This window comes from Battus philenor, unplaced genomic scaffold (genome assembly GCF_028537555.1).
Source record: "Battus philenor isolate CCGP_79_NKW_IND1 unplaced genomic scaffold, ilBatPhil1.0.hap1 SCAF_13, whole genome shotgun sequence".
Taxonomy (NCBI): Eukaryota; Metazoa; Arthropoda; class Insecta; order Lepidoptera; family Papilionidae; genus Battus; species Battus philenor.
The window spans coordinates 7799290-7825723 of NW_027181675.1; the positions used below are offsets into that span (position 1 = coordinate 7799290).

A 26434-nucleotide genomic window follows, 5' to 3' on the forward strand; every position below is an offset into this window, starting at 1 on the left:
TAGTATTTTTTTACAAATAACGTATTACGTGAATATAATAGTAGCATAAAATGATTTTTAATCTGTATAGAATATAGTAAAAGTTATACCCGAGGAAACTTATTGTCTCAATAACCAAAAAGTCACAACGGAATTAAGGTTTTACAATTAGAAAACTTTTTATTAGGTAAATTAATTAAAAATTTCTCTAGCTCTTTGTGTTAAGAACATAGTGACACACTTTTCCCTCTTCGTTTAGTGGGAAACCATTATAGACGTGCATTCCGAGATAGAAATCAATTCTCACGCGATAATTCTGTTAATTATGTGGAATATTTAGCCAGCAGGACTTTTAAACAAAACACATAGAAAGTATTTATTACAGTAATTGGAAGATTTAATATACCACTTCAATTTAAACATTTAAAATTGTATAGAGCAAAGTACATGACAAGAATTTTAATTTTATATTCTATTCACGTGAGTTTCAAGATACGTTGACTAAGAAGACATCATAGTTGCTATACGTTACTTCCTCCTGTCATTAGAACGTGATTACGTAATACAAAAACACAAAGGACGAAGATATAATTAACGTTAACAATAGTATAATCTAGAATATAATGATTTTTAAAAAAGAATATACGACAGCGAACTTCTTTTACGAAAAACAACTGTGAGATCTAGTACAATCATCGCACATAAATATAAAAAGCATGTCTTTTTTATATGAAATATTGATTTTCGTTATCCCTTGGTGTATATAAATATTAAAAACGAGTTTCCAGACAGTATCCAGATAAGACGATTTCGCTCATTGGCATGAAAATATTCGCACATGAATAAGAATTCCAATGGAGACAAAAAAGACGTTGAATAGCTGGTCGATAGCGTCATATAAACGATCACTCGCGCGGCGCTGTCGACAGGAAATCGTTCCATCGAGACAATGTCAACACCGACCAAATATTATAAGCACGTAAATGTCAAAAGTAACATCCGGCGGACGGTCACGTGACTTACGTCAAATGTCGTCATCGCATACTGAGCTTTATCGTGGAGGAGCTTCACGCAGAACATGTTTTGTCAGAAACACTAAGCACTTTTATTATCTTTTGACATTTACGAGTAACACGTTAGACGTGCCGTCACACTAAGAATACACTGATGTTAAAAATTACTATGGTAAACATGACTCCACTATGGTACAGCACTGGACACCGATCGCGCGTCATTATATCACATGTTTAAATAGATTTGTTATTTAGCGAGCTGTGTGGCGGTCTCCGCGCCGACTCGCCGCGCTGGGCAGTAGTTGAATGACGAGATGCCCAGTGCTTTGATGATTCATTTGTTGTTAATGAATCATATGTAAGAGCTACATAACGTTTTATCGTACAACTGGAAACGTGCTTTGCGTTTATAGACAACAAGGAGGCAGTTATGCGTTTTTAAATTCCTGAAATTACATAGAGAAGCATTGACCAATGCTAAGAATATGTGGCTTATTATGTCGATAGCTAAGAGTCTCGGTGTCAAATGGTTTAATTTCTTGCTACAAATTCCAATTGAGGATTATCGTTACGGCGGCGCCATTCGTGTGATCAACGCTGTATTTATATTTTGCTAAAAAAAAGAAGTAAAACTAAAATACGAATTGAAGTGTTCTTATTAGTTATGTATCCTTTATTGCATGACTGTGAAATAAAAGGTGATTAATGTTTGGAACATTACGTATTTGTCACAATATATAAACAAGTATAATGTGCATCTTTTAAAGAATTGACCACGATGAGTAATGTATATAAATGTATTTTCCATGCGACTTATAAATTGTTACGTTTCGTTGAAAAGTAAATAGCCAAACCTGGGGATTTCAACAAAATCACTAATGAGGACATTAACATGATATTTCATACAAGTTATGTAATTAAGTAAATTATAAACACATGGTCACAAATAGGATGCTGTTATAGGTGTGAAAGCTTTCAAATGTGTAGCTCATTTGTCATCAAAAAGCTTAAGTCTTTGCACTTATTTCCAACCACCTTGTATAAAATGAACAAAAATGTTACATTAATTTTATTTTTTCTATTGGATTGCGACAGTGCGGACAATATATTCTGGTAAAACAAAGTCTGCATGGATAGTTAGTTACTTTGCAAACCTTCTTACTTACAATATTATCTTTATGTTATTTAATATTTATGAAACAATTGTTTTTTGAACAGGGTGTACCGTACATTAAAACGCAGCAAATAAGCTAGGAATATTACGATTAGTAAGTAAAACAAGTAAAGATTACCTGTTTTACTTGTTTTATACACATGATAAATTATAAGTAACAAGTAAAAATAAATATCTTAAAATTTTAAATACTACAACTACTCAAAGTAGCCATGGTATTCACATACTGTGCGAAGAAAAACTCAACGTGGCCATGATATAATCACACATCACAATATATAATCACAACTAGATATATTTGTGGATATGATGTACCATACAATTTTTTTATTATTAGGACCGATGTTCCAAAGACATTAGCGTCCATGTTCTTGTTTTAACACTTATTATTTCCATTTTTTTACGTTTTGATTGCTACAGTTTTTAAATAAACCTCTTTATCTATCATAATGACGCGCTAACAATGTTTAGTTTTTAAGAATCCGTTTCGTGCGACCACTTTCTTATTCCCATACCTTACATTAATTGACAGTAAATGAACTATACATAGGGTCCCTTCGGCTAGGTGGACCAACGACATAGTGCGCTCTTTGAAGCTTTTACACCGGGTGTTATAGTTCCATAATCGTTCGCGAACCTGGCGTTGACAAGCAAGAGCAGTCCGGAGAGGTTCGTGTTGCTCCCGACCGCCGAGTAGTCCTCGCTTCGCATAACTTACACTACACTTCATTCATTGCACTATACACCTACACGGGTATAGTTTCTCTTCGTTCGTGTGTCTTCGATGTAACTGGGGTACGATCATCCAGCGTAAATTTTTAATCCGCGGACGTTCTGTTTTCGCGGACTCAGTTTCTATGAAGCTGTACAAAATCTAAATCGGCTACTCGTGTAACTTTAAACTTTAAAATGCAAATGCGAAAGGTATATTCCTACCAAATTTTAATTCTCTAATCCTTATTGTTCCAGATATAGTGGTGAGTGAACTATAAATAATCGGGCGCATATAAAAAATAATACGTAAATAACAAAGCAACAACTTTTTAATTTATTATGAGAAGATTTCATAACTCCATTTAAATAAAAATCGATATTATTTATTGTTGTATATGACATGGGTAACTCAATACTTTGTTCTATTAAAAAAACCGGAGAAAATATCTATATCAATATACAAGCTATGGGTAGAATATTTAATTTGTTCCGTTGCTGAACTTTTTGTTTGATTCTCCGAATCGCACAATTGTCGTGGCATCCGCAAGCTACTTAAGTTAACTACACATCCTGTCGGATGGTGCAAGTTAATTGCGCTCCATATATAAACTGCCCGCTTGTTTTAAAACCATTTAGCAATTACACAAGCTAAAAGCACAAATAGCGAACGTTTCTCTATTAAAAACATAGAATTGCTTTGTAGTAATAAAATCTCTATAAGATTATGCTGCAAACAATTATCATGACATTATTTTAACTAATGATATTGCGTGTTAACTTTAATTGAAAAAAAAAAATGGTGACAATAGAAAAAAAATTAAAACGCAAACATGTTAAAGTAAATAATGTTTAATATATTTAACTCGTATTTAATGGATTTTCAATTGTTAGTAAGCTTATTGAGTACTAAAATGAAATTTAAAAAAAAATGAGTTTTCCCTTTATTTAAACATTTTGCTTCGGAAAGTATCTACAAACATTCAGAACAAAATTTACTTTTTGTATAAGTAACATATATATGCTACGCAAAAATTTTTTTATATCTTTTATAGGTATATAAAGAAAGAAAATTTAACTATTTTGTCTTTTGGTTTAGTAATGACAACAAACAACAAACAACAACGACAAACACTAGATTTCTTTGATTTTGGGCGCTGTTAGCCTTTCTAACTTTTATAGCTTCGTCAGACTCTAGTCTCGAGGATCCGGAATCCGGAAGCTAATAAGTAAATAAAAAATACTGGTAACAGATCACAGACGGACTAATGTTTGTTTACCATAGTGTCTAGTAGTCTGTAATTGGGTCGTCGTCGTTATTAAAGCCTATAGTAGCCCACTGCAAGGCATAGGCCTCCCACAAATATATATCAACAGGAGGAATATAAACGCCACGCTTCGCAAGCTATTTACGATTGCTGTGTTGTATTATGGTAAGCAGAAAACGCGCATCCTCTGGAAACTTACTTGTGGGCAATGGCTATCCTATATAGTTAATGCACAAAGTGTGAATTATATAAGATTGTATCCCAGAAATCGAACCCGCGACCTACGCTAGCAAGTCCGAATGGCGAGCTCTAGAGATAGCCCCTGAACTACCATTGCTTTGGTGACCGTTAAATTTTCGGTGACAACATACGGTGACCATGTTTAAATTTAGATATTGTATTTGGCACATCTGACAGAAACTTAATATTAATGGCAAAAATAGATTTACGTTTGATTTTATAAAGCGTTGTCTATATGGCGAAGTGCGCAGACAGTTTGGTATATAGAATATGTATGAAAACATAACAAAAGCTATTCGCCACCCGAGAGGCCTAATCAAACTATTGTGGGTAATTTTTGAGGTACCCATAAAATCCAATGACCATTTTTTCTAGCTCTAAGTTCAGGGCTCTAAGTTTGAACATATAACTGTTTATAATGAACATCCCTTCTATTACTTTTGCGGCTGGAATCTTGTAAATATCTTAGTCAGCCTTTACACGACAAAAGGAATATTTTTAGTAACTTGAAGCAGTACAGGAGGGCGTGGGTAGGCCCACCACATAGTCAATTTCGCGAAAAGTCGCTGGATGCAGGCAGCGGAGGGCTGGTTGTCGTGGTTATTTTTGTTGAAAGCCTACTCCTTCCAGCTGGCGTCAGTCGGCTGACATGATAGTATACAGATAGATTGAAATCGATTGTAGTTAAAAAGTATAAGTTATTTCTTTTGTGAAAAATCAATTGCCGGGTTAAATTTTTATGTTTAAATGAGGGATGGGGTAGTAACTGACCTCAGGTAATTTGGGCATCTTGTCGGTGTCATGGGAGTGCATGTCGTAGTGGTGCGTGGAGCCGCGACGCACGCTGAACCAGCGTGCGAGGCGCCCTCCACCGTCGTCGTCAGGCGGCGGCACGGGCGGCGAAGGCGTCTCCCGTCCGCTGCGCCACCGTTCGCACAGCTCCCGTGCGCGGCTCAGCGTGTTGCGCAGCTGCCCGCTGCTTCTGAACACAACATACATCTTATTATCTATGTAAAGGTAAATGTCTTGCTAATCACAAAACTTGAGACATTCCACCAGTTCAGCTGTTTGTTACTTATTCACGAGGTAGATTCGAAGACGTACATAGCTGGATACAGGCCTCTCTCTTAGATGTCTATGGATATAGATGTTTCCACTAGATATGACCAGTTCGAAGAGGCATGCAATCAGCGTCTTTCAACTGCCTCAATAATCTGTCCATATTGTGGGTGGACATTCTCTGCGCTTGCCGGACCGTGATCTTCTCTTCAAGAATATCTGAGACCTCCAAAGGTTATATAAATTTTAAAATAAATGGTAATTCCAGAACCTTAAAGCCATAACGGTGATCTGATGCTGTCCGCTTCTAACCAGTCTTATTAGAAATCTAAAGGGTAGGTGGTCTATATCCGAGAGTGAACGTCCTACTTTTCAAATGACTATGAAATCTTCAAAAACGTGATAGCGTGTGATGCTTTTATGATTTGTTTATTATATAAAACTATGCTTTGACGTAGTAAATGTTGATTTAGGAACACAGCGTCGAACCAGACACGTTAATTTACGCGCTTGCCGTAACAATAAAATTCTTTTTACGATTGTAAAGGACGTTTAGAAATTTATGGTTTTCAAACTACAGTATTGGTACCATGACATCAGTAGCTTGCATTTAGATGACACCACCATGGTGAAATTTAATAAATGAAAGAGTAGCTTTGACCTTAGTGTTTTATTCAAGAAAATATTAAACATTTTTAACGGCTATGTAATGTCGCCTATTATCGTTATTAACAGCATAAAAGTTATTAAGCAGTGATGTGTACAGGCCAGTCACAGTTGCTAAGAGACTGGAGATTACTCTGTGTGTAAACACATCTGTTACCTCGTAAAATGTTACGAGCACTGGTTCCCACAGTTAGCCATGGTTATTCACAAGGTAATTATGTGTCATCGAACGTCAATCGCTAGCATCTTATGGTAAATAGATAATGCTATGTTCGCATCGACTGTTATACACTGGCTTGTTCAATCTTGTATTCACAATTTTAACATGAAACAAGCTTTAATGGTAAAGTTCAAACTCAGAGATATGAAAGTGCCCTTTATTTATATGCATACTTATTTAAGGAGTTTTTCTTTGTTTTATATACTACAAATAGATATAAAGTAAATATATACAGATAACTGTAAATATGAATCAAATCCTTGGAATTTAAAATGTCATGGTCGTCTTATATAGAATAATTACATTACTTATGAAACTATGTAAATTGTACATTAATCTTATACAATTATAAGAGCCAAGTTTTTAGCATACTTTAGTCTTAAGTAATATGTTTATGAACAGGGCAAGCGGGTATATGGTGAATATCTTATCTAAATAGAAAATGTGCGTGAACTATAAAATTATAATCTATCCAACAGCTGAACAGCGTTAGGAAAACTACGAAAAATTTTCTCGTCTAATATCCCTCAGTTTTTTAAGTCTAAGGGGTACTAATGTGTGTTACCAGTGACGACTTATGACAATGAGATGTGGTCTCTCTTGTCGAGCCTCAACGACCAGCTAACACTAGCCTAACGAGACATCGAGATGGGTATGCTCGAGTTTTCTCTACGAGATCGAATCAGGAATGGGGAATATAACCGACATAGCAGATTGGATTGTTATTCACAAATTGGACAGAAGACCAGAAGACGCTAGATGCAGACAGCTTTATACCGGTCGATTATAAATCTTTGGGGGAAGCCTTCGTCCACCAGTAGATGGTATACGGCTGCTATAATAAAGCCTTGGCAGCAATTGACCCATAGTTATGCGCGAACTTATTAACAGAATTATACTCCTGTATTTAAGATTATTAAAGGGTTGTGCAACACTACCCTAAGACGATGAGATACTAGCCCACCGGCATTTGAATCTTGACAAGGCATTTACGGCCGTGAAATCCGTCATAAACCTTTCGTTATCCTCGCAGCAAAGGTAATCCCATGATTTCTCCATGAGACAAAAAAGTGGGTGATATTACAAAATGACTAACAAAATATTTTACTTGTATCACGAAAGTCCTTGGACCCCTATAATTCGGTTTACAGATTAGCTACGCACCTATTGAAATTACTTTATTTAAATTTGGCTAGATAAGTTAATTGTTATTATACCATTACGAGGCAACTTCTAACAAGGCAGAACCGTACATAGAAAGTATATTTTCCAAGCAATTTTGAAAATAAAACTTATTAATATTTAAGTTCAACTGTTAAGTGTACGTCACGACATGAATGACAAAAGAATAGAATTTCATAAAAACTAGAATCAACTAAACTTCTCTATAATGACATTCTTCAACTTAAAGTTACGAAAGTTCCAAACATACTCGGAACTGAGGGAGCCTTAAACGAGCTCAAAAGGTTTTATTATGATTACTTTCAATATATTCTTAATACAATAGTTGACGCTAAATACACTGTAACAGGATTTATAACAAGTTTCAGTTTAATAAACTTATAAAAATTATGACATGCAAATTTTTTAGACAAGAGAGTAAACAAACAAAAAAACTAAAAGTTTTCGAACGTACCTTATACTTTGATTTGAGTATGGAAATTATAATATATAAACTTACCTTGCCTAAATAAAACAAATTATAATAAGAAAAAACATAGAATATTCATTATTTATTAGAGAAACATTATTGCAGGAACAATAATAAATGAACAAAATTATTAAAAACCATTCCTCTAGGTTATCAACCGCATCAATAAAGTGTGACAGTTACAATTATTTACGACTCTGTAAACAGTCTTTTATACATTGTATCAATTGAGTTTAACTACGTGTTCGGTAGGACGTGGGCAATTAGCTGACGCGGAACAGCTACAATTATAGGGAGAAACAAATATCTAAAGACTCCGTCTAATTGGTGAAAGTTCAAGTGGAAGCGTAAAGTAATTGCTATATACCACTCGCGTTTACCACTTCGCTATAAATTTTTTAACACCACGAAAGACGGTGTTTCCAAACATAATCATGGAGTAGCGCGATTTTGCGAAAATGCTAATGATAGCGGTGTAAAACAAATGACATTTGTCGAAATGATCTCTGGTTATAAAACGACAATGGCGCGATTCTGTGTAAAACGTTCAACAAAATTCAAGGGTTGTCACAAATATAAAAACATAGGTACCAATTATTTAATCATATTTTGTTACTTTGTAAACATGTTTTAGATTATTTGTTAGCGCCCAGAATAGATAGCTGATAGTCGGTACGGTTCTTGAGTAAAGACGACGGATCAGCAAACGTAGGAAGAACAATCAAAAAGGTGGACAAATGATCTTGTTAAAATCGTCGTAAAGTGCGCGAGTCTGGCTGCTGTCATACGGTCTTTTAGTAATGAATGTATTAAAACTGAAAAGATCATGATGACGATTATATATAATATAAAGTATTTATTTCTTAAACTATGTGGTCTTATAACTACCATAAGTATCTGCGGTCTTTAAAGAATACAAAGATGGAGAAGGTATACTAAAGCTTATGGGACATTGACTCAAAAGTGCATAATATAGTATGTTTCTTTGCTGTTTGCGCAAGGCGGCGTAGAGCTGAAGGCGCTTAGCCTAATGCTCCTTAGTTATTAAGCTTGATAGTTTGTTTATACTCATCTAGGCTCTGGTGGTTGTATTAATTGTTGCACCGCATTGAACATACAAATTAGGTTTAGAATAGAGTATATAACACTTAATAATTAATGTTCACGCAGCAAGCTTTGTGCACTGTCCTAAATTCATTACATATAACAACAGTAGTAAAGATCAACGACTAATCATAATTGCAAGTAAAGATTCTTCAAATGATAAAAAAATCGCTTCAGGCAACCCTATTTCCCGCTCCTAGATCGTATTCGGTAACATGATGAAATGTAAAATACCGTCTTGTGTGAAGTAAGCCAATGCAAAGCAACCTCTGTAATGCAATTTTATTATAAGGTATCGGTTACGGTGCTTTAGAGGCCGCGTTAGTATCCGAAGGCAGGTATGTTGGAAGGCATCTTTCGTCATAAATACATGCGACACAGTAATATTATGTTTGTTGATGGATTACGCAATTCATTGTTTTGAAACGAACGAAACCTTCAAATTTACGTTCGTCATAAAGTGTATAATATACTGTGCAATTAATTATCAGATGTTGCATGCGTGTAAATGAACAGAATATTAGTTCGCTAAAATTGTAATAAATATATGAAAATTATTTGCTATTGTCATAGGAGCCATTCACTTAACACCAACAAAGTTTATACTAATTTAGATCTCGTTTCTCTAATTTAGATCTCGCCCACTCTGCAAGGCATCCCTCCCCCAAAAATCGCCACGATAACCGGTCTTGTCGCACTGCTCGCATGCAGTGACTTCCGCGACTGTGACCATATTGTTGGTCTACTTTAAATTAGTGTTGCCTCACGTGGGGCCCACGCCCTTACAGAGGGGCAATTCTTAAATAAACTAGTCAGTTTAACCCCTTCGCATTTATAACATAAACAATAATAAAATAATGTACGTTACACAAAAAATGTTGGGAAACACGTATCACGTAACCACAGGTGAAGTAAAATTAGAAAATTAAAAATTTTATTAAATGCTGTATTATCTTCCGGTACCAGCATTTTTAAAGTATATCAGTATTTTTAAGTATTTTATTGGCATTCTAAGAGCATTAAATTTGTCCTCGAACATTCTTTTTTTCAATGTTTATTTATTTTATATAAATCCATGAACATGGGTTATCTTTCAGAGGTCACGCTGAAGGTTATGCCTATCAGTTTCTCGTTTAAGTGATACTACTTAACATGGCAAGTACAAGATAGCGGTAATGAAGACCCAAGCGGCTCATTTGTGAATCATAAAACAGAATAATAATAATTATGTTTTTAATTGTCATTACAAAGTTGTACCTTTTATATTATCAGTTGCACCATTTTGAAATTTCCAACATCAACTTTCAAACAAAATATTTACTGGTCGAAAATTATACTTTCAAAATTAAAAAGAAAAACAGCGACTCAAAGTTTTTAAATAATTTATGACCATGTTACATGTCTAGTTTTTAATGGTATCAGGCGTTACCTTGCGGAAGTCCATCCTAAGTAAGAAAAGGACCAATATTTAGGCACTTCCCTGCACATGCAGTGGTAGTCGTGCAACAAAGTGCACCGCCCGCCAGCCCGGTAATAAAAGTGTATGCGGGCTGGCGGGCGGTGCACTTTGTTGCACGACTACTACTACTTATGTCTAATTTTGTGAAAGAGGTCTTGTAACAATAGTTAAAGACTTCGTCATTTCACGGAATTGTTTAGAGGTATGAAAAGGAAGAAACGAGTGCGTTCATAATATTATAACTCTCCTACAAATCAATTTAACTACTACAAGAATTTAGATTTTTTGGATCATAGATTCTTATAAGTTCTTGTTTATCGCTCTGTATAGTTTTGAAAGCTATGCTTTTTCTTCCGAAACGAAAGGTTTACTTCGGATTTAAATAATTTAATAATAAAATACAAGAATATACTGCCGTTGTATCAAGATGAGTGGCCTTAGAATACCACATCGTTTTTCCCAACTTTCAAAATTATTTCTTAGCTATACAACCCTGACGGTAATCGAGCATGCCGAACCTTTATAACTTATAGCAATTATACATTTTTATATTATTTTCCCAACAAAATTCACTTTGGTAAACTTGTACAACGAGCGGTAGTCGATAGTTTCATTTTTGAATTAAACGATTATTAAAGTAATTCTAATTATTAACACTTTAATTTAGTATCTTAAACTAACTGGAACAGTCTTAGCGCCGTTCTATGGTGATAGAATACCAGATAGCATTTACAAAATTGATCCGGATAATGGATTTGAATAATCGTTGCCTTTATATTTTTTGTACAATGTCACCTGATTTTAGTCTGTAAATATTAAGAATATTATTTAACGAACTACAAAAACGATTACGAAATTATAAACATTGAGTCGTTTTGTTTTTCTAATTGCAATAGAACAAATTAAATTTTTTAATCATAATAATTCTGATAGGATCATTATATTTTTTATATTTTAATAGAATAGTACAAATTGTTAATAACCGTTTAACCTCAATTACAAAAAATAAAAATACAAGTCAATGACAAAACAATCTTTGTTAATGAATTGCGTAGTAAATTTGTTGGCTGTAGGCTTTCGTTTGACTGTTATGATAATAATTATTTTCACACAAACATTTTGTTATGCTTTATGTTAATATAATATTTGTTTCATCTTCGACTATAACAAATTTTTCAGCGGTGAGTGACATATAGTAAAAAAAATGACAAATTTCTCGCTTTTTATTGAAAACTCTTTTTCCCATACAATCAATTGGTTAACTTGCAAAACTTAGTTATATATTACATATGTTATTGAACTAGGAATCTCCTTACAAATTATTAATAGCAGTCATTAATAAATTTTGTCTATTTGATACTTCTTAAATATACAATATTTTTGGATAAAGTCAGTTGCCGTTAATACATAATAAAAATATATATATATATATATATATAAACTTCAGCAAACGCGTTATATGGATAGACACTTTTGACAATATAAATTCTTATAGAAAGATTTCCTGGTAGCAGATAATTGTTTTTAAATACGATTATTTTGAATAAGTAACAAACGACGAGGTAGAAGGGTGCGTGTCGTTGGAATCACTGACCGTGCGAATATCGCAGTCACGATGTTGCACTGGTCGAGTGAGCATCGCGCGTTCGCCGTTGTGGCATTTTTAAGAGTAATGGTTCTCATGGAACTGTTCGTCGATAATTTTCTTAATTCTTCAGTATTCGACGGATAAGTGATGAAGCGAATGTAAACTTAACTCGTTTCTGGATGCAAGGATTCCGCGCAACTTTTTTGGCTATAAATACCCCATGGTCATGGCCCAGTCGATCTTGGACTTGAAAACACATTGACTTGATTACAAGTAATTTACATGAAGTTCTTTCAAGAGAAAATATTCATCAAATTTCTAAAAAAAGGATCCTTATAAAATTCAAATTGTTCTAAAACAAACAGAGTGAAAATTTCAATACTACTGTTATTGGTCTCTAAGAACATGCAACTCTAGACTGAAGCAGCTAAAACCATTGTATTGCCCCAGGGTAACTTCTTGGTATGCATTATCCATAAATTGGATAATTGGACCATTTTTTTTAAATGTTCGAGTGCAGGCGACGAATGTCAATAGCTAAAATTATCGCTTCTAGATTAAGCATTTCTTTTTGCTGAATCTGCGAGCTCATCCATCATATTCATCAAACACAAGAATTTGCCCAAAATCTGATATCCCATGGCCACCGACTTCATCCGACTTACCTTCAATGGATTATTCAAATCTTATGAATTTTAATGGATATTATTAGTCGAGAAACATATTGCTGCAACTTGTGACGCAGGACATAAGACTCTGATTTTGAACAGTGTTTGCAACTTGACAGAAGACATTTGAATGATATGTTCCTTAAATCCATTTTATCGCTTAATATTATTATTGAATGTACGTGTCAAATATTACATTTTTTACTTATGTTTGAAATCATAAATCTGCCACCAGACACTGCATGTTAATTTTAATCAAGTATTTGACTTATTTTCTCGAGATAAAATCATAATCGGACATTTACCATTACGCCCTAGTTTTCTAACATTATATACACTTCTCACCCAGACATATCTTATAAATTCCTGGCTTGTTTGGGTAGGACGAAATAATCAACGTTCATTTAGATATTGATTGATCAAATAATCATTAATAAAAATATTTGAATATTATTGTGATTCCCTCAATATCTCTATTTTTTAAGATCAACAAGCTTTTGCTTACTTCAGAAAAGTATCTCATTGACGTTTTCTCATTTGGCTCTAAACGGCTGTAAAGCTCTGCTATGCTGCTTTGTCTTGTAGGTATTACGAAATCAAAATGCATTCGGTATAAGTCTATGTAAATCGTTTAGCTGTATTCAATATAACGTAAAAATATTTAATAACCGGAGTTTAAATAAAATTTAAAGCAATGTATTTTGAAACAGTCTTTTTGTCAAATTTGTAAACCTTCTAATTTATGACGTCTAAGCTTTAGAAGCTATAAATCCATAGCAGCGCAATAGATCATTATTTAATACCTAATTCAAAGTTCAACAATTACATAGTAGATATTGAAACAATTTGCAAACTTCGTCCGCGATCTTCTATAAAAACTCGGTAGAGTTTCGTTTATCATTACACAATTATTAGTGAAATATTTTATTTCCTCATGAAACTATATTCATTATATTAGCAATTAGTACATCGATGTATATTAAATTCAATATTAAACTACCAAACAAATTGTCACAGTCTTACATCGTGTCTACATTCCATATTGTGAGCGAAATCTATAAAATATAAAGAAATCACCACCGCCTTTTTAATTTAACAAAATTGATCACAACATAAAAACAAAACAAAACTAGAACAAACTTCACCGTAACGTAAAATTATTTTAAGATTTGCAAACTACTTAGCAATCCGTATCAATAGCGGAATGTTTTTATTATTTTTTAACTAGAAAAATTAATTTGATATTATAAAATAGAAATTTTTTTTATTGAAACTTCTGTATGTAGCCGTTACGCTAAATAGAAAAATAAAAAAAATTGTTTCCAATTTATTTATCAAACGATCTAAAACGTGAGCAAATATATAATAGGGGCTATAAAAATTATCCTGTCCAAGTACGGCGAATTATATATTATCACTAACGAACATGCAAATTATCTACAGCACGGCCTCATCCTTGACATTCTTTTAGTATCTTTGTAATGTCAATTTATAACGATGCATGTTTAACTAAAGATTGCCGGTTAGTTTATGTTTAGTTAATAAATTAACTTGTTTACATTCTCGATAGCCAAAGAATAAATTATCTATTATAACAAACGTTTTACAAAGATAGGTAACGTAACATATTTGTTTCGCTTATCTAAGTAACATATTGGATGCAACATAATAATTATTTATCTCATAAAAAATATAACAATGTAACGAGATATAACAAAGATCGACTTAACAAAGCTATATATAACACATAATCGTTATTAATACTTTGTGTAAACATCCTTATTCAGTAATGGCGGTTAAAATATTTATATTTATACAAATTTATGATATTTTACAATCGGAATGAGACCTTAACGATAGTTACAATAAAATTAAATCCATAACATATTTTTATAATTAGAATTTAGTGTCTTCAGGTTTATGAAACTATAGAGAGAATACCGGTTAAATTATTGCATTACCAGCAACTCTATTTTAAAAATTACGAAAGTGTTATTATTTTACAGGATCATGCACTCGATGGATGTGTCCTCAACAGTCTGACAGTTATAGAGGACAGGAAATTTGTGTTAATTGAGTGCGTCACGCCTCGCTAAATGCTGCATGATAACCATTTGACTTTATGCTTTAGACAGGCGTTCCTGTTATACATCCTTAGTTATTGTTATCGTATTTTATATTTTCTCGATCTCAATTAAAATAAACGATGACATGCAGTTCTATTATAATTTGAAATAATAAAAAATGATGTAAAGGGGTAATTTATGTTTATTGCCATATTTATAAAGCATCCAATTTTGTACTAAACACCACATTTTCTACAGTGAGAAAGAAAGTTATTTCTGACTATAGAGATCTACTGCAAAGCATAGGCCTAGAAATGTATCTAAGGAGATATCTACGAGTTGGCGATCGCAGTGTGGTATTATGCGTCGCAGAGTATGCTGCTGCCCATCCTATGTAAACTGGTTCGTGGGTAGTGACAATCTTATATAATTAATTCAAAAGTGTGAATTGTATGACATTGTATACCGGGAATCGAACCTGTGACATAGGATCGCAAGTCTGTCCTCTACCGCTGGGCTACTATTGCTCGAGAAAGACTATGAAGTCGTTAAAGCAAATTATTATTAGCTAAATGAAGTTATAACCACAAAGATGAAAATACAATGCTGATATAATACATTATTAAAATTTTCTAAATAATGTGCAAATTCTTACATACTCTATCCAAAAATATCAGTTACAAATATAATAAATAACGGAATGATAATTTAACATCTGGATTTTTGTTCGAGTTCAAATACTAAATTTTCAAGGTTTTGTCATCTCGCATTACTGTCTCTACTTTAGAAATAAACAATACAATACTCAACAGCTTCTTGTAACCACGGGAGTTAAAATACGACAAACAATCATATCGTATTAGTTTTCCAAAAACATCGTTTTTTCATCTATTTCGCGCCAGATGTTTTATGGTTTCCTAAAACCTTTACTATTGTTTAATTCACACCAAATGTATTGTTAAAATAACTTAACTATTACATTAAGTTTTGTTATGCACGTATATATTTGAAACTATTTGTTGTGTACTATCTGTCCGTGCAAATTTACTCCAGCCAGAAATTGAAAAGAAATTAGCAAATCTATATTTACAAGAATTTAAAATAAGTCGTCGATAATTTTATTAGCTGCTCTATTTAAGTGAGTTTATGTAGTTACGCGATTACGAAACCAGCTGCCGTCTTATCTGGCTTAAGCAACTTCCTCCTTGCTTAAGTAAATTAACATATTAAATATAATGTTACAGCAGCTAATATATCTTAAAAAATATTCTTTAATGATCTTTTATAATTCATCATTTGTTTAATATTTAGGAGCTTTGTCCGTAGATATGTCACCACCATAATGTCAGTCTATTTACATATACTATTTATTGAAATAAACTATCATCTATCTCTAATCACCATAAACATATATTTTATAACAACTTTGCTTCTTCCGTACATTCTTTCACTACATTGTCAAATCACACAGTTGTGGGATGCTACTTTTCTAATCATAAAGCCAAAGCTTTTTACTCAAATGCGACTAGAAATAAGTATCACGGCGGTAATCAAACAATTTCTATTGACTTTTCATCAAAGTACCCCCCATCCCTTGTTACAATCTTTTTTAATTTGGTATGAAATATCTGTATACAATATTTTTTTACTTTGGTATACGATCAACGGTATATAAATACGTATTGCATAAATGAAAAATAAATAACGGATGCATATACAATAAAGTTACTTGTACATTCTTTCCAAAATGTAAATCAACAGTTTTGTAAAAATTCTTGTTTACTTACACATTCATACAAACGGTATAGAAATGACACAAATAAATTAAGTTAAATTGGGGGAAAATATTATTACTTATTAATGGGCTATTTCAAAACTACTATCAAAAAATAAACAACACTGACTATAATAACAATAATACTATTATAAATATTTGGAATAATAATGTGTAAGTGACGTTTATTTTAAACCGCTAAAATAATGTTCTTGGATCAGTGCAAGATAGATCCTCAAAGTACTCGACTCCCCCATTCGTAATGGGAATTGATTCTAATTTCGGAATCACTATCAATCTCACTTTATACGGACGTGTGCCACTTCCTTTTAATATTGCACCATTAGTGACTCTACTTTTATATAACGGCCATAGATACCCGTTTAAACTAAAGATAACATTTAACAGCGCAATAACAATCAAATAAAAAAGGTTAAAGACAACTAAACGTAACCAAAATCTTTAATAAATACAAAACGAATTGCTTCTCAAGTACATAATAAATATGTTCGTGAACCCTGTCATTACAATATTTTTCTTGATCAAATTATAAATAAAACACGATTTAAGTAAGTCCTACGCAAATTTGCTATTAGGTTTCAATAATGTACGATAATGATGGTTTAGAGCCAAGTCAGATGCAAATTATTAATAACTTGATCCTTAGGTCATTTTACGTGAATTAATTATAGAAACCGAAAGCCGTAGGTTAATGATTTATGAGCAAGCTATTAAACGCAACGTTCATTGAACATTTTATAAAATATTCCATTGTTGCTATTATTATAACTTTAATAACATCTCTTGTAATTTAAATCAAAATCATCATAATTTCAGCCGCAGGACAACTGCCGGACATAGCCTTCCCACCTCAATTATTTCCAATAGGACCGGTTGAGAGCAGCCTGTATTCAGCATCTTCCGACGACTTTTAGGTTTTACAATTCTGGAATAGAAGGAACTTATGTGACATTCTAGAAATGTCTTGAGAATAAATATTCTATATAAATAAGTAAGGAACATGAGAAAAATATAGACATGATTCGTATTACTGTTGTTCCAGTCCCCATAAAGAGGAGAGAGATAACAAGTAAACAGTTGTATAAAAAGTTCGTGACAGACAAAACATACCAAATACTATATGTACATAAAATATATACCTATTATGCAATTACTAATAAACACATAAAACATACACTATATGTACGAGTAGAGTGAAAATATAACCAATAGGTGTCGAACCTTGTTTTTGAAACATTTTAGTTTTCATCAGTTAAGAGATAGTACTAACCTAGAATCCAAGGTGGAGTTTAGCCTCTGTGAGCGCCTTAGCGGAGTGTTCCGCATCGCGCTCACGGGCTCCTCCCAGCTGCCACCCGCCGAACGGTGTTCATCTAAAAGAAATCAATTCATTACCATTCATTTTAAAATTCACAGCCTCTAAGTTTTTGCGTATTAGCAATTTGAAGTGGCAGCGAGCAGGCAACATAGCACGGAATAGTCGGCCATTGAGACCTCAAGGTTCTGAAGTGAAGACCACAGAAACGCAGCATATCATGTCTAACCACAAGATGAGACGACTGCTTTGTTAAGGTCGCCGAGTGACACTGTAAGCCACTTCCAACCAGTCCTATTGTAAATCTATGGGGGAGGACTAAGTCTAACAAAGTGAAACTTTATAAGAGGTACCAAACCGTCTTACGTTGTCAATCTTTATTAAAATTCCTGTTGTGAGATGTAAATACTAACAGGTTGATTATTACCAATTTGCGTTGTTGTCATTGTCAAATTGTCGTTTGTTATCCGAGTGGGAACGGCTAACTGACTCGTGCGAAACTTTATAATAATATTGCTACAATTTTTCAACATTACTCTCACATAAAATACAGACTAAAATAATAAAATAAGCTATCAATAAATATGCAATACTTTTAGCTTGAACATATATCGTTTTGTGGACTTCGCGAGTTCAGCCGATTGCCATTGTTCGTTTTCACGGAGTTTCATAAAAAATTCTGTATAAATATAACTAGTTTTTAACTCTGTTAGAGCTTAATTATTAATTATTTGATTTAGATAATAAAACTTTATTAATCTAATGAACCCCCCTGGTGTCAACTTATGATAAACAAAACATATTTGTTCTTTTTTGGAATTTTGTCTACACCCCCTACAATGTTCGTACAGCGTGCTTTTCAATTTGTATATGAAAAGTCTAAATTTTATCTCTCAAGTTTATGTAACCATATTGAAACAGAGGTTGTGACAGTTGCTAAATCGAAACATTCAAATAGCAATTGTGAAATGAGCGCGTCTGTCCAATGCCCTTCACTGCATGTTTAAACATGCAATGCTAGATTTAACGGAAAGCGATTTGAATTTGATTTTCGTTTAGTCTTTTGGCTTTTATACTGAAATAGAATGTAATTAAACCATTTAACTTTAACAGAAAAAAGGTAGATCATGTTTTGTTATATTAAGATCTCCGTAATCCTGTCAAAATGAAAATACAAAAATTTTCGGAGCCTCCAATAAATCGTTTAGTTTTGATACAAATTAATAATAAATTTATTATTCCTTTTGGTCAAAATATTAACCAATACCGTACCGTCCGTCACACAATCTTGAGAAAAAACGTATAAAATGAGGAACTACAAAATTATGAAATCGAATACGTATTATAACTTTAACACATTATTTTGAAGATAAGTATTCTAAAACAAAAAAAATCCATAAAGTCTTAACGATTTCATGATTTCAAATTAACGATGAACATAATAGTAAAACAAAAATTTTTATAAAAAAAAGTAATTAAATGAAGATAATTAGGTTATTCGCAATTTATCGAAGTTAAAATCAGCTATTAAACACTGTTGCTTTATTTAGACAAGGTTATACAAAACATTTTACGCAATCAAGCTTTCCACAAAGCAACGTACAGAATTCTGCCTTTTAGGTATTTCGCACTGATTTAGATAAGCATTTTAAAAACGGCTTCAATTAATTACACATGTTTAATTTTCTGCAATTACTAATTAACAAAAGTTAACAGTTAAAATCTGTGAAATTGTAAATTACGACTGTTTAATTAATTGAAATTTTAATTACTCCTTTGTATAGACAACTAGTAACTTGTATCATCATTTCAGCCTTAGGGCGTCTATTGCTGGATATAGGTTAAATTTCCATTCAGACCGGTACTTGGATAGCAGCCTGCATCCAGTGTTTTTACACGACCTTAACAAGGGCGTCTGTTCACTTTGTGGGTGGACGTCCGATGCTTTGCTTGGTGGTCCGCCACCGCAACTATTAGTTCTGTCGGTGCGCTCTGATTACTCCCACTGCAACTTGCTAGTATTTTACTTACTATTGTTCATCTACGGATCTCCTCATTCCTCATTCGATTAAATTATATCAAGTGAAAACAATGTTCCTCATAATTCAATTATAAGTGTAATCTATTTCTCGCTTGTTTAATTATTTAAAGAATTAGAAGTCTCGATAGAACTATTATGACAGAATTACTAAGAGGTATGCTGTAAGATAAATAATTTACCATTAGTATGACGGGACAGGAATCGGAGATCCAATTATCGGTTGTTTTAGTGACCGGGTTTACACACCTCCGTTCCGAGATGAAAACGTGACTGCGACTTGCATTGACGAATGATAACCAGCGGTCACATTAACTTGAAAAAAAAAATTGTTCGCCTACCTTACATTTTTTAAAAAAAAGTTTGTTGGGTAAAATAAAAATGCTATAGCTTCGTTCTATTTATTTTGTAGTGCCTTCTATATATATATATATATATATATATTATATATATATATATATATATATAATATATATAGATTGTTTGAATATAAAAGTTAATTATAATTTCACTGGTTATTATTATAACCTAAATGATGATGTCGTAAAAGTTAAACAAAACAGTGCGAAACATCAACCAATCAAACTCGGTACGATTTGAATAGTTTAAATTATTAGTCAAGATTATTTGAATGTTAATATGTTAATATTGTTAAAAGTAACTTCTACGAACAAAAAGTCCCACACACATCGTGGCGCAAGGCGCCGTAATGGACGTTATCAATTATACTAGAAATGTCGTTCGTTCTTTGAAATTGTGTAATAATACTTCGAATGGAGGGCATATTAAGTGATCAGAGACCTTGAAGTAGCATGTGGGCGTCGAGGCGACCACGTTCCTCGGGATACTGTATACCAATAAAGTCAGCGCGAGCAATTTTAATCCCTATAACATTTCGCAAAAGTTATAATTTTGCACGAAACTATATCTATAACTTGAAAAATACGTTTTAGGATATGTTTAAATTATCAGCACTTAACAACGGAAAAAGAACCGTGCTAGGTGTACTACGTACTTATTTTGCCTTTCTTTATCATCTTATGCTTGAACTTGGTTATTTTGTCTGCCTTTTTGGAACGTTTCATTTTGTTTTGTTTCAGCCACAAGTGAAATTATCAGAACAATGTTTGTCTAATTAACACTTCTATCACACTTTTTACTGTAACAGAATCGTATATATTACGCAACAGATGTTTAAATATTTAACAATTCTAACACACTGGCACATGTATTGTCATTACAAAGTTGGAACACACACTGACGTACGTCAGCTTACAACGCATGTAACAATAATTTTGGTTGATTATGTCAGTGAGACGGGGGCCATGATCGACAGGTTAATGACCTAAATGCCATTATGGGATTCTCGGTATTAACAAATTTTATTATTTGCAAATTTATTTAGGTGATCAACACCCTTTTGAAAAATTATGTATCAATCGCAATTTTAAAAAGACTTCTAAGTATCAAAATCGACTTAATGTTTATGTTAAAAAGTTGTCCAAGCGTTTCTCTTTGAAATGCATACATGTATTGATAAAATCGTCAATGGTTCGTTCATATACAAATATACATTTATAGTTCATTCTGAAGGGGCTCAATCTTCATCCTTTGCCACAAAATATTTCTAGGGAGTCTAAAGTATTAAGTGCTGCAAAACGAGAGGGAAAGGAGTTAAGAAAAGTGAAATTTTAGGTAACGCATTTTATGAATGGCCCCGAAAAATAAAATTTTCTTTTAAACGTGGTTTATAACTGTACAAACGAATAATATTAATTTTGTGTCAATAACATTTTCATTAGTTAGAAATCTATAATAAAAATACATTAAATATTCCAATTTTAAATTAACGGTTGTCTTAAAATATTTTCTGATTGGAGCAAGCATGTATCATGTTGATAAATTAATAAAAAAAGTAAAGTAATCAAGTCTATTAGACAGTTGCTGACTTGGTATTTATATGGGAATTTCGTCCTGACATCAAATATGCTGTAACATAACTTTTCTTTCAATGACGATAAATTAAAAACTACCAAGATTAATTTATTAAAATTATATTTTATTTAACATGTGATTTCAATGTTTCGTTTTTGTGAAATCACTTAGCAAAAAGAACAAATCTAACATATAAATAAAAAACGTTACCTTGTAATATTTGAATAATATTCAGATGTATATAACATATTTTTGAACGACTGAAATACACCGTATAATTTTTAGAGCCGTACAGTGTTATTTTAAGCGTAAATTTAATTATAAGTTAGTCGTAATCACCAATATATAAAAATCTCCGAAAAGCACGTATTTTGGTTTGACAACGACATCATTTTTAATCAGAAGGTATAAAAAACTTATGTTTTAGAGCAGTGCTTCACAACCGGTGTGGCGTAAGTCGGATACAAGTGTGCCGCGGTAAAAATTAATAAATTTAAATTTTATAATTTTCCATAATATATAATTTTTATTTGAGACACAGTGGCACGTCACGTTACTCGTCACTTGAAATCAGCTTTCGGTATGCCACGAAATTCTAGGAAAGATTTTAGTGTGCCGTAGATGAGAAAAGGTTGCCGAGCCGTGTTTTAGAGAAGTAAAGATTGAATCCGAAGCAGGCCAGAAGTAAACGCTATTTTAGAGATCGAGAAAACTAAACGTTATCGTTAACCCGATTAGATGGCGCAGTGAACTATTGCGAGTGGCGCGGGCGAAACAACAGGTCCATAATAAGAAACGATTTATGGCCGGTCAGTACCGGAGGCAGATCTAGTGATCACGGTATCGGAGTGGGTCGAGATCACAGCCGCCGCCTAGCACGCCCCGTCACTCATGCATTTATTGTTTGAACCGTCTATGACACTAATACTCAAACTTTTACCTATGACATAAAAGAAATTTGTGTTCCATAACATTTTAGAATAAAATATATGCACAAAAATTAATTTATATACGCATCAGAACAGCTTTGGAAAAAAGTATCTATTAATTATTTTTAAATTATTTATTTAATTTTCACTTGGGTGAGTATTAATGCTCAAAGTGAAAATTTGACTTCTTAAGAAGTCACCCGAAGAATCCCAGGAGAGGCCAATTTGACGGAAACTAAAATCAGATTGAGCTACTTCTATCACGGTATCCTTCAACTTAAAGCTAGAAGTGTTCAATATGTGCCATGATCTGATAAGAGCTCGCAAAAAACTCAGACAGGTTTTTGTGGTCACTTACAATATCATTAATATAGACAGTTGTACAACAATTCATTACCAAACTTTATAATCGCTTAAAACTCCCATAAACCGTATTAGATACTTCACTTGATAACTTATACCATTTTCATTTATCATACTTCGCAACAGCTTTAGCCGGACCTGAAGCTCTGTCTTGGAAAGACGATAAAGCGGTTAACATTTCGTGGGATCCAATGTTAACTTAGTTATTTTTATTGGTTCAAAAAAAAGTTTAAATAATCTCTAATCATAGTGTTTGAGAACCGCTGTACTAGATGTTATGATTCATGCTACTAAATTCTATATTGGCAGATAAAGCGGATAAATAGGGCGTTACGAACACACAATTGTATATATTTAAACATTTAACACGATTCAAATAACTAATTTACATGTGGGTATTTGCGTAATTTTTTATGAAAAGTAGGTACAGTATTATACAGGGCCAGTGAACATTAAATAGGTAAAAGTATGGCTTATTTGTCATCAAAAAGCTTTAAAAAATTGTAACATTGGAAAGCGACAGGACTATAACTTCTGAAATTCAAAATCTGCAGGTACAGATATTAAACAAAAATTGATTTACATATGTAGCAATCAAAATTTTTAAAACGATTATTTCTAAAAACATTGATATTGGATAGGGTGTATCATACATTAATTGACATCAAATGAGCTATACATTCAACCCTTTAAAGTTTTTACATTTTTATCCAATCATTCGATATATTTATTTAATATTTAAAACCTATGTTGATGTTATACTTAAAAATGATGAGTGGTATACTCAAAAAGTCTTTGCTGGGAATTTATTGTAATAATACGTGTTTTAAAGACGTCACAAAGTTTATTCAGTATCCGTCCTGACTAACGGTTGACAAGCAAACCGCAATGACTAAGTAGAATTTCTATGAAACCGTCACGAAATTCCAATAAAACAGTATTTATTAATTTTTTTGTACATACCAATACTTTTGAGAGCTTTGATAAAATGAATAGCTGTATATTTATTACTCGTGTTCGATTACAGTATCTTTCCTAACGGGGCAATGTCTAGTGATATGCCTTTTGACTTGAGAATTCTCGGATGAATTATGCCACGCACATGACCAGCTTTTTAGTAATACTAGAGTACATTGTTCTAATTGAAGTTTAAGCAGACGTCTTTTCCAATCAACGTAGTTTATGAATTTCCAACTTAATTTGAACACAATAAGGTTTAAATTATCTTTTCGGAATCGCAGCTCCTGCTCTTTGTACGTAAATTCAGATTAACAGCTGCCTTCAATTAAAGATTAGCTTGTACAAGTGGTAAGTGAATAAGGGCAATGGGCAGATAGAAATTGTTCAATTACGTTTATTCAGATGATTAAACACGTCACTTATAATATTATTTCGTTCACTATTGCCACATATCTGTTGTGAATTGCTATATATTTAAACAAGTTTGCATTAACTTGTGCATATATTTTTTAATAAATATTAAACTACCCATTATTTGCACTTCCACCATTTCCATACTATGGTTGTCTGTAAGAGATTGCCTTGTGTGATAAGACTACCTTTTGTACTTTTTTGTCTATTATTGTAAAACTATTTAAATGTATTCTTACGTATACAATAAAGATATTAATTTAAAAATTACATAAAGGAAAGTAGCCTATTGAATAATTCAGCTATGAACAAAATTTAGAAACAATGAATATTAGCGTTGCTATGCATCAAAAGTGAACGACATTTCTCGTTTTGAATCATTTCAGGTACAATTTCAGCTGCGATATATTTGTTATATGATTTAACCAAGGATTTATTTCTACATTTTTAATTTTATTTTTGTATTGTTACATTATACCTGATTGATATTTCAGTACATCTGGACTGAGAAAATTCAAATGTGTAAACAGAATGTTTGTCATAAATATCAATCTATAAATAACATTTAAAGAGTTAAATATGTGAGCCATAGTTTGCTTTCTTACTACGTTATTAGCACTGTGATGTTTCTACTATTAATACAATTGTGTCATAATCCTTCGTACGATCTCAATGACTATTGTAGTATAACCGTAACTACTTTACCGCATGATAGGAAAGCGCGTATACCTTACGGTACAATGGTTCCGGTCAACGGATGTCATATTGAAGAGTTTGTCTAAGTCTAGACCACGTTCATCATATGTTCACATTTTACGATTAACATTATGGAAAATGTCAATTAAGGGTATTTTTGATTTTTAATTTTACGAAATTGAAACTTTTTATGCTATTTTAGAAGTTAAATCTAAAATTTATAATACATATAAATATTATACACGTGGCGAGTATTCTAATATATTATTGACATACCTATATGTTTCAACGGTTCCTCGTTCACCGGGCATAACTTAACTTTGTTTACGACAATCACCAAAGTAAACTGCATTGTCACATAACACCGGAACAAACACTGTAAACTTTTTCACATCGCATTCACGGATTGAATAATACATCGTTTATGCGTGCATCACACACAACAGTCGGTTCAAAACTAACCCGGATCATCATAATTGCTGACTGCCCGTGTCAATTGACATAGCCAACCATCTAGGGAAAAAAAGTTAGCAACATTGGCATGGTTCCAGCGCAATTATTATTCATCCCGCGGAGTTAATTGTAAGTGTACGGCTCCCGCGTAAATTGAGAGCGTCAGCGCAACGGGGGAACATTCGGAGACGAATATAAACTATCGATTCTATTCCTGGAAATGCCGAGCATAGTAAATATGTCTTGTAGAATCATTACACGAACTCACATCGGATGTTATCAATGTCTCGTATTGTCACACACATCTATGTGTTATGTTTAAACTCCTAAATAATTATGAGAGAAAACGACGTCATGTGTTAGCATATCGATTAGCACTACCCGGGACAATTTACGACCAGGATTTCTAGTGCCATAAAAGATTTTAGAGCCTAAGTAATAATAATGAAAAAGGAAAGTTACGGTGATGTAATGGTGACTTCAGGCACATTAAAATTTTTTTTTATAGTATATTTAAAAAAAAATATAGATAGTTTAAACGTTGATCTTTGTTTTATCGATTACTTCAATACACGTTACATTACGCAGCATTAGCGCCGAGCAAATGGATCCCAGTTGACGTAGTCGTAGAATAATCCAAAAATATATTTACAATCGTGCTTCGCGCGGTTGT

At 32.8% G+C, this 26434-nt stretch overlaps 1 protein-coding gene across 3 annotated transcripts in view; it reads right to left on the reverse strand.

The window, feature by feature from the left end:
• LOC137933142 (rho guanine nucleotide exchange factor 10) overlaps positions 1–26434 on the reverse strand; it is a 47889-nt gene that overhangs the window by 16932 nt on the left and 4523 nt on the right. The window contains exons 1-3 of one of the 3 annotated variants that reach the window (XM_068776946.1): positions 25585–25717; positions 17932–18034; positions 5157–5367 (exon numbers count right to left, since the gene is read on the reverse strand). In XM_068776946.1, coding sequence (XP_068633047.1) covers positions 5157–5367; positions 17932–18034; positions 25585–25660 — 390 coding nt within the window. In that variant the 5' untranslated portion in view covers positions 25661–25717. Of the gene's footprint in view, positions 1–5156; positions 5368–17931; positions 18035–20196; positions 20250–25584; positions 25718–26434 lie in introns of those variants that run through there. The other 2 variants (XM_068776948.1, XM_068776947.1) reach the window with 2 other exon arrangements.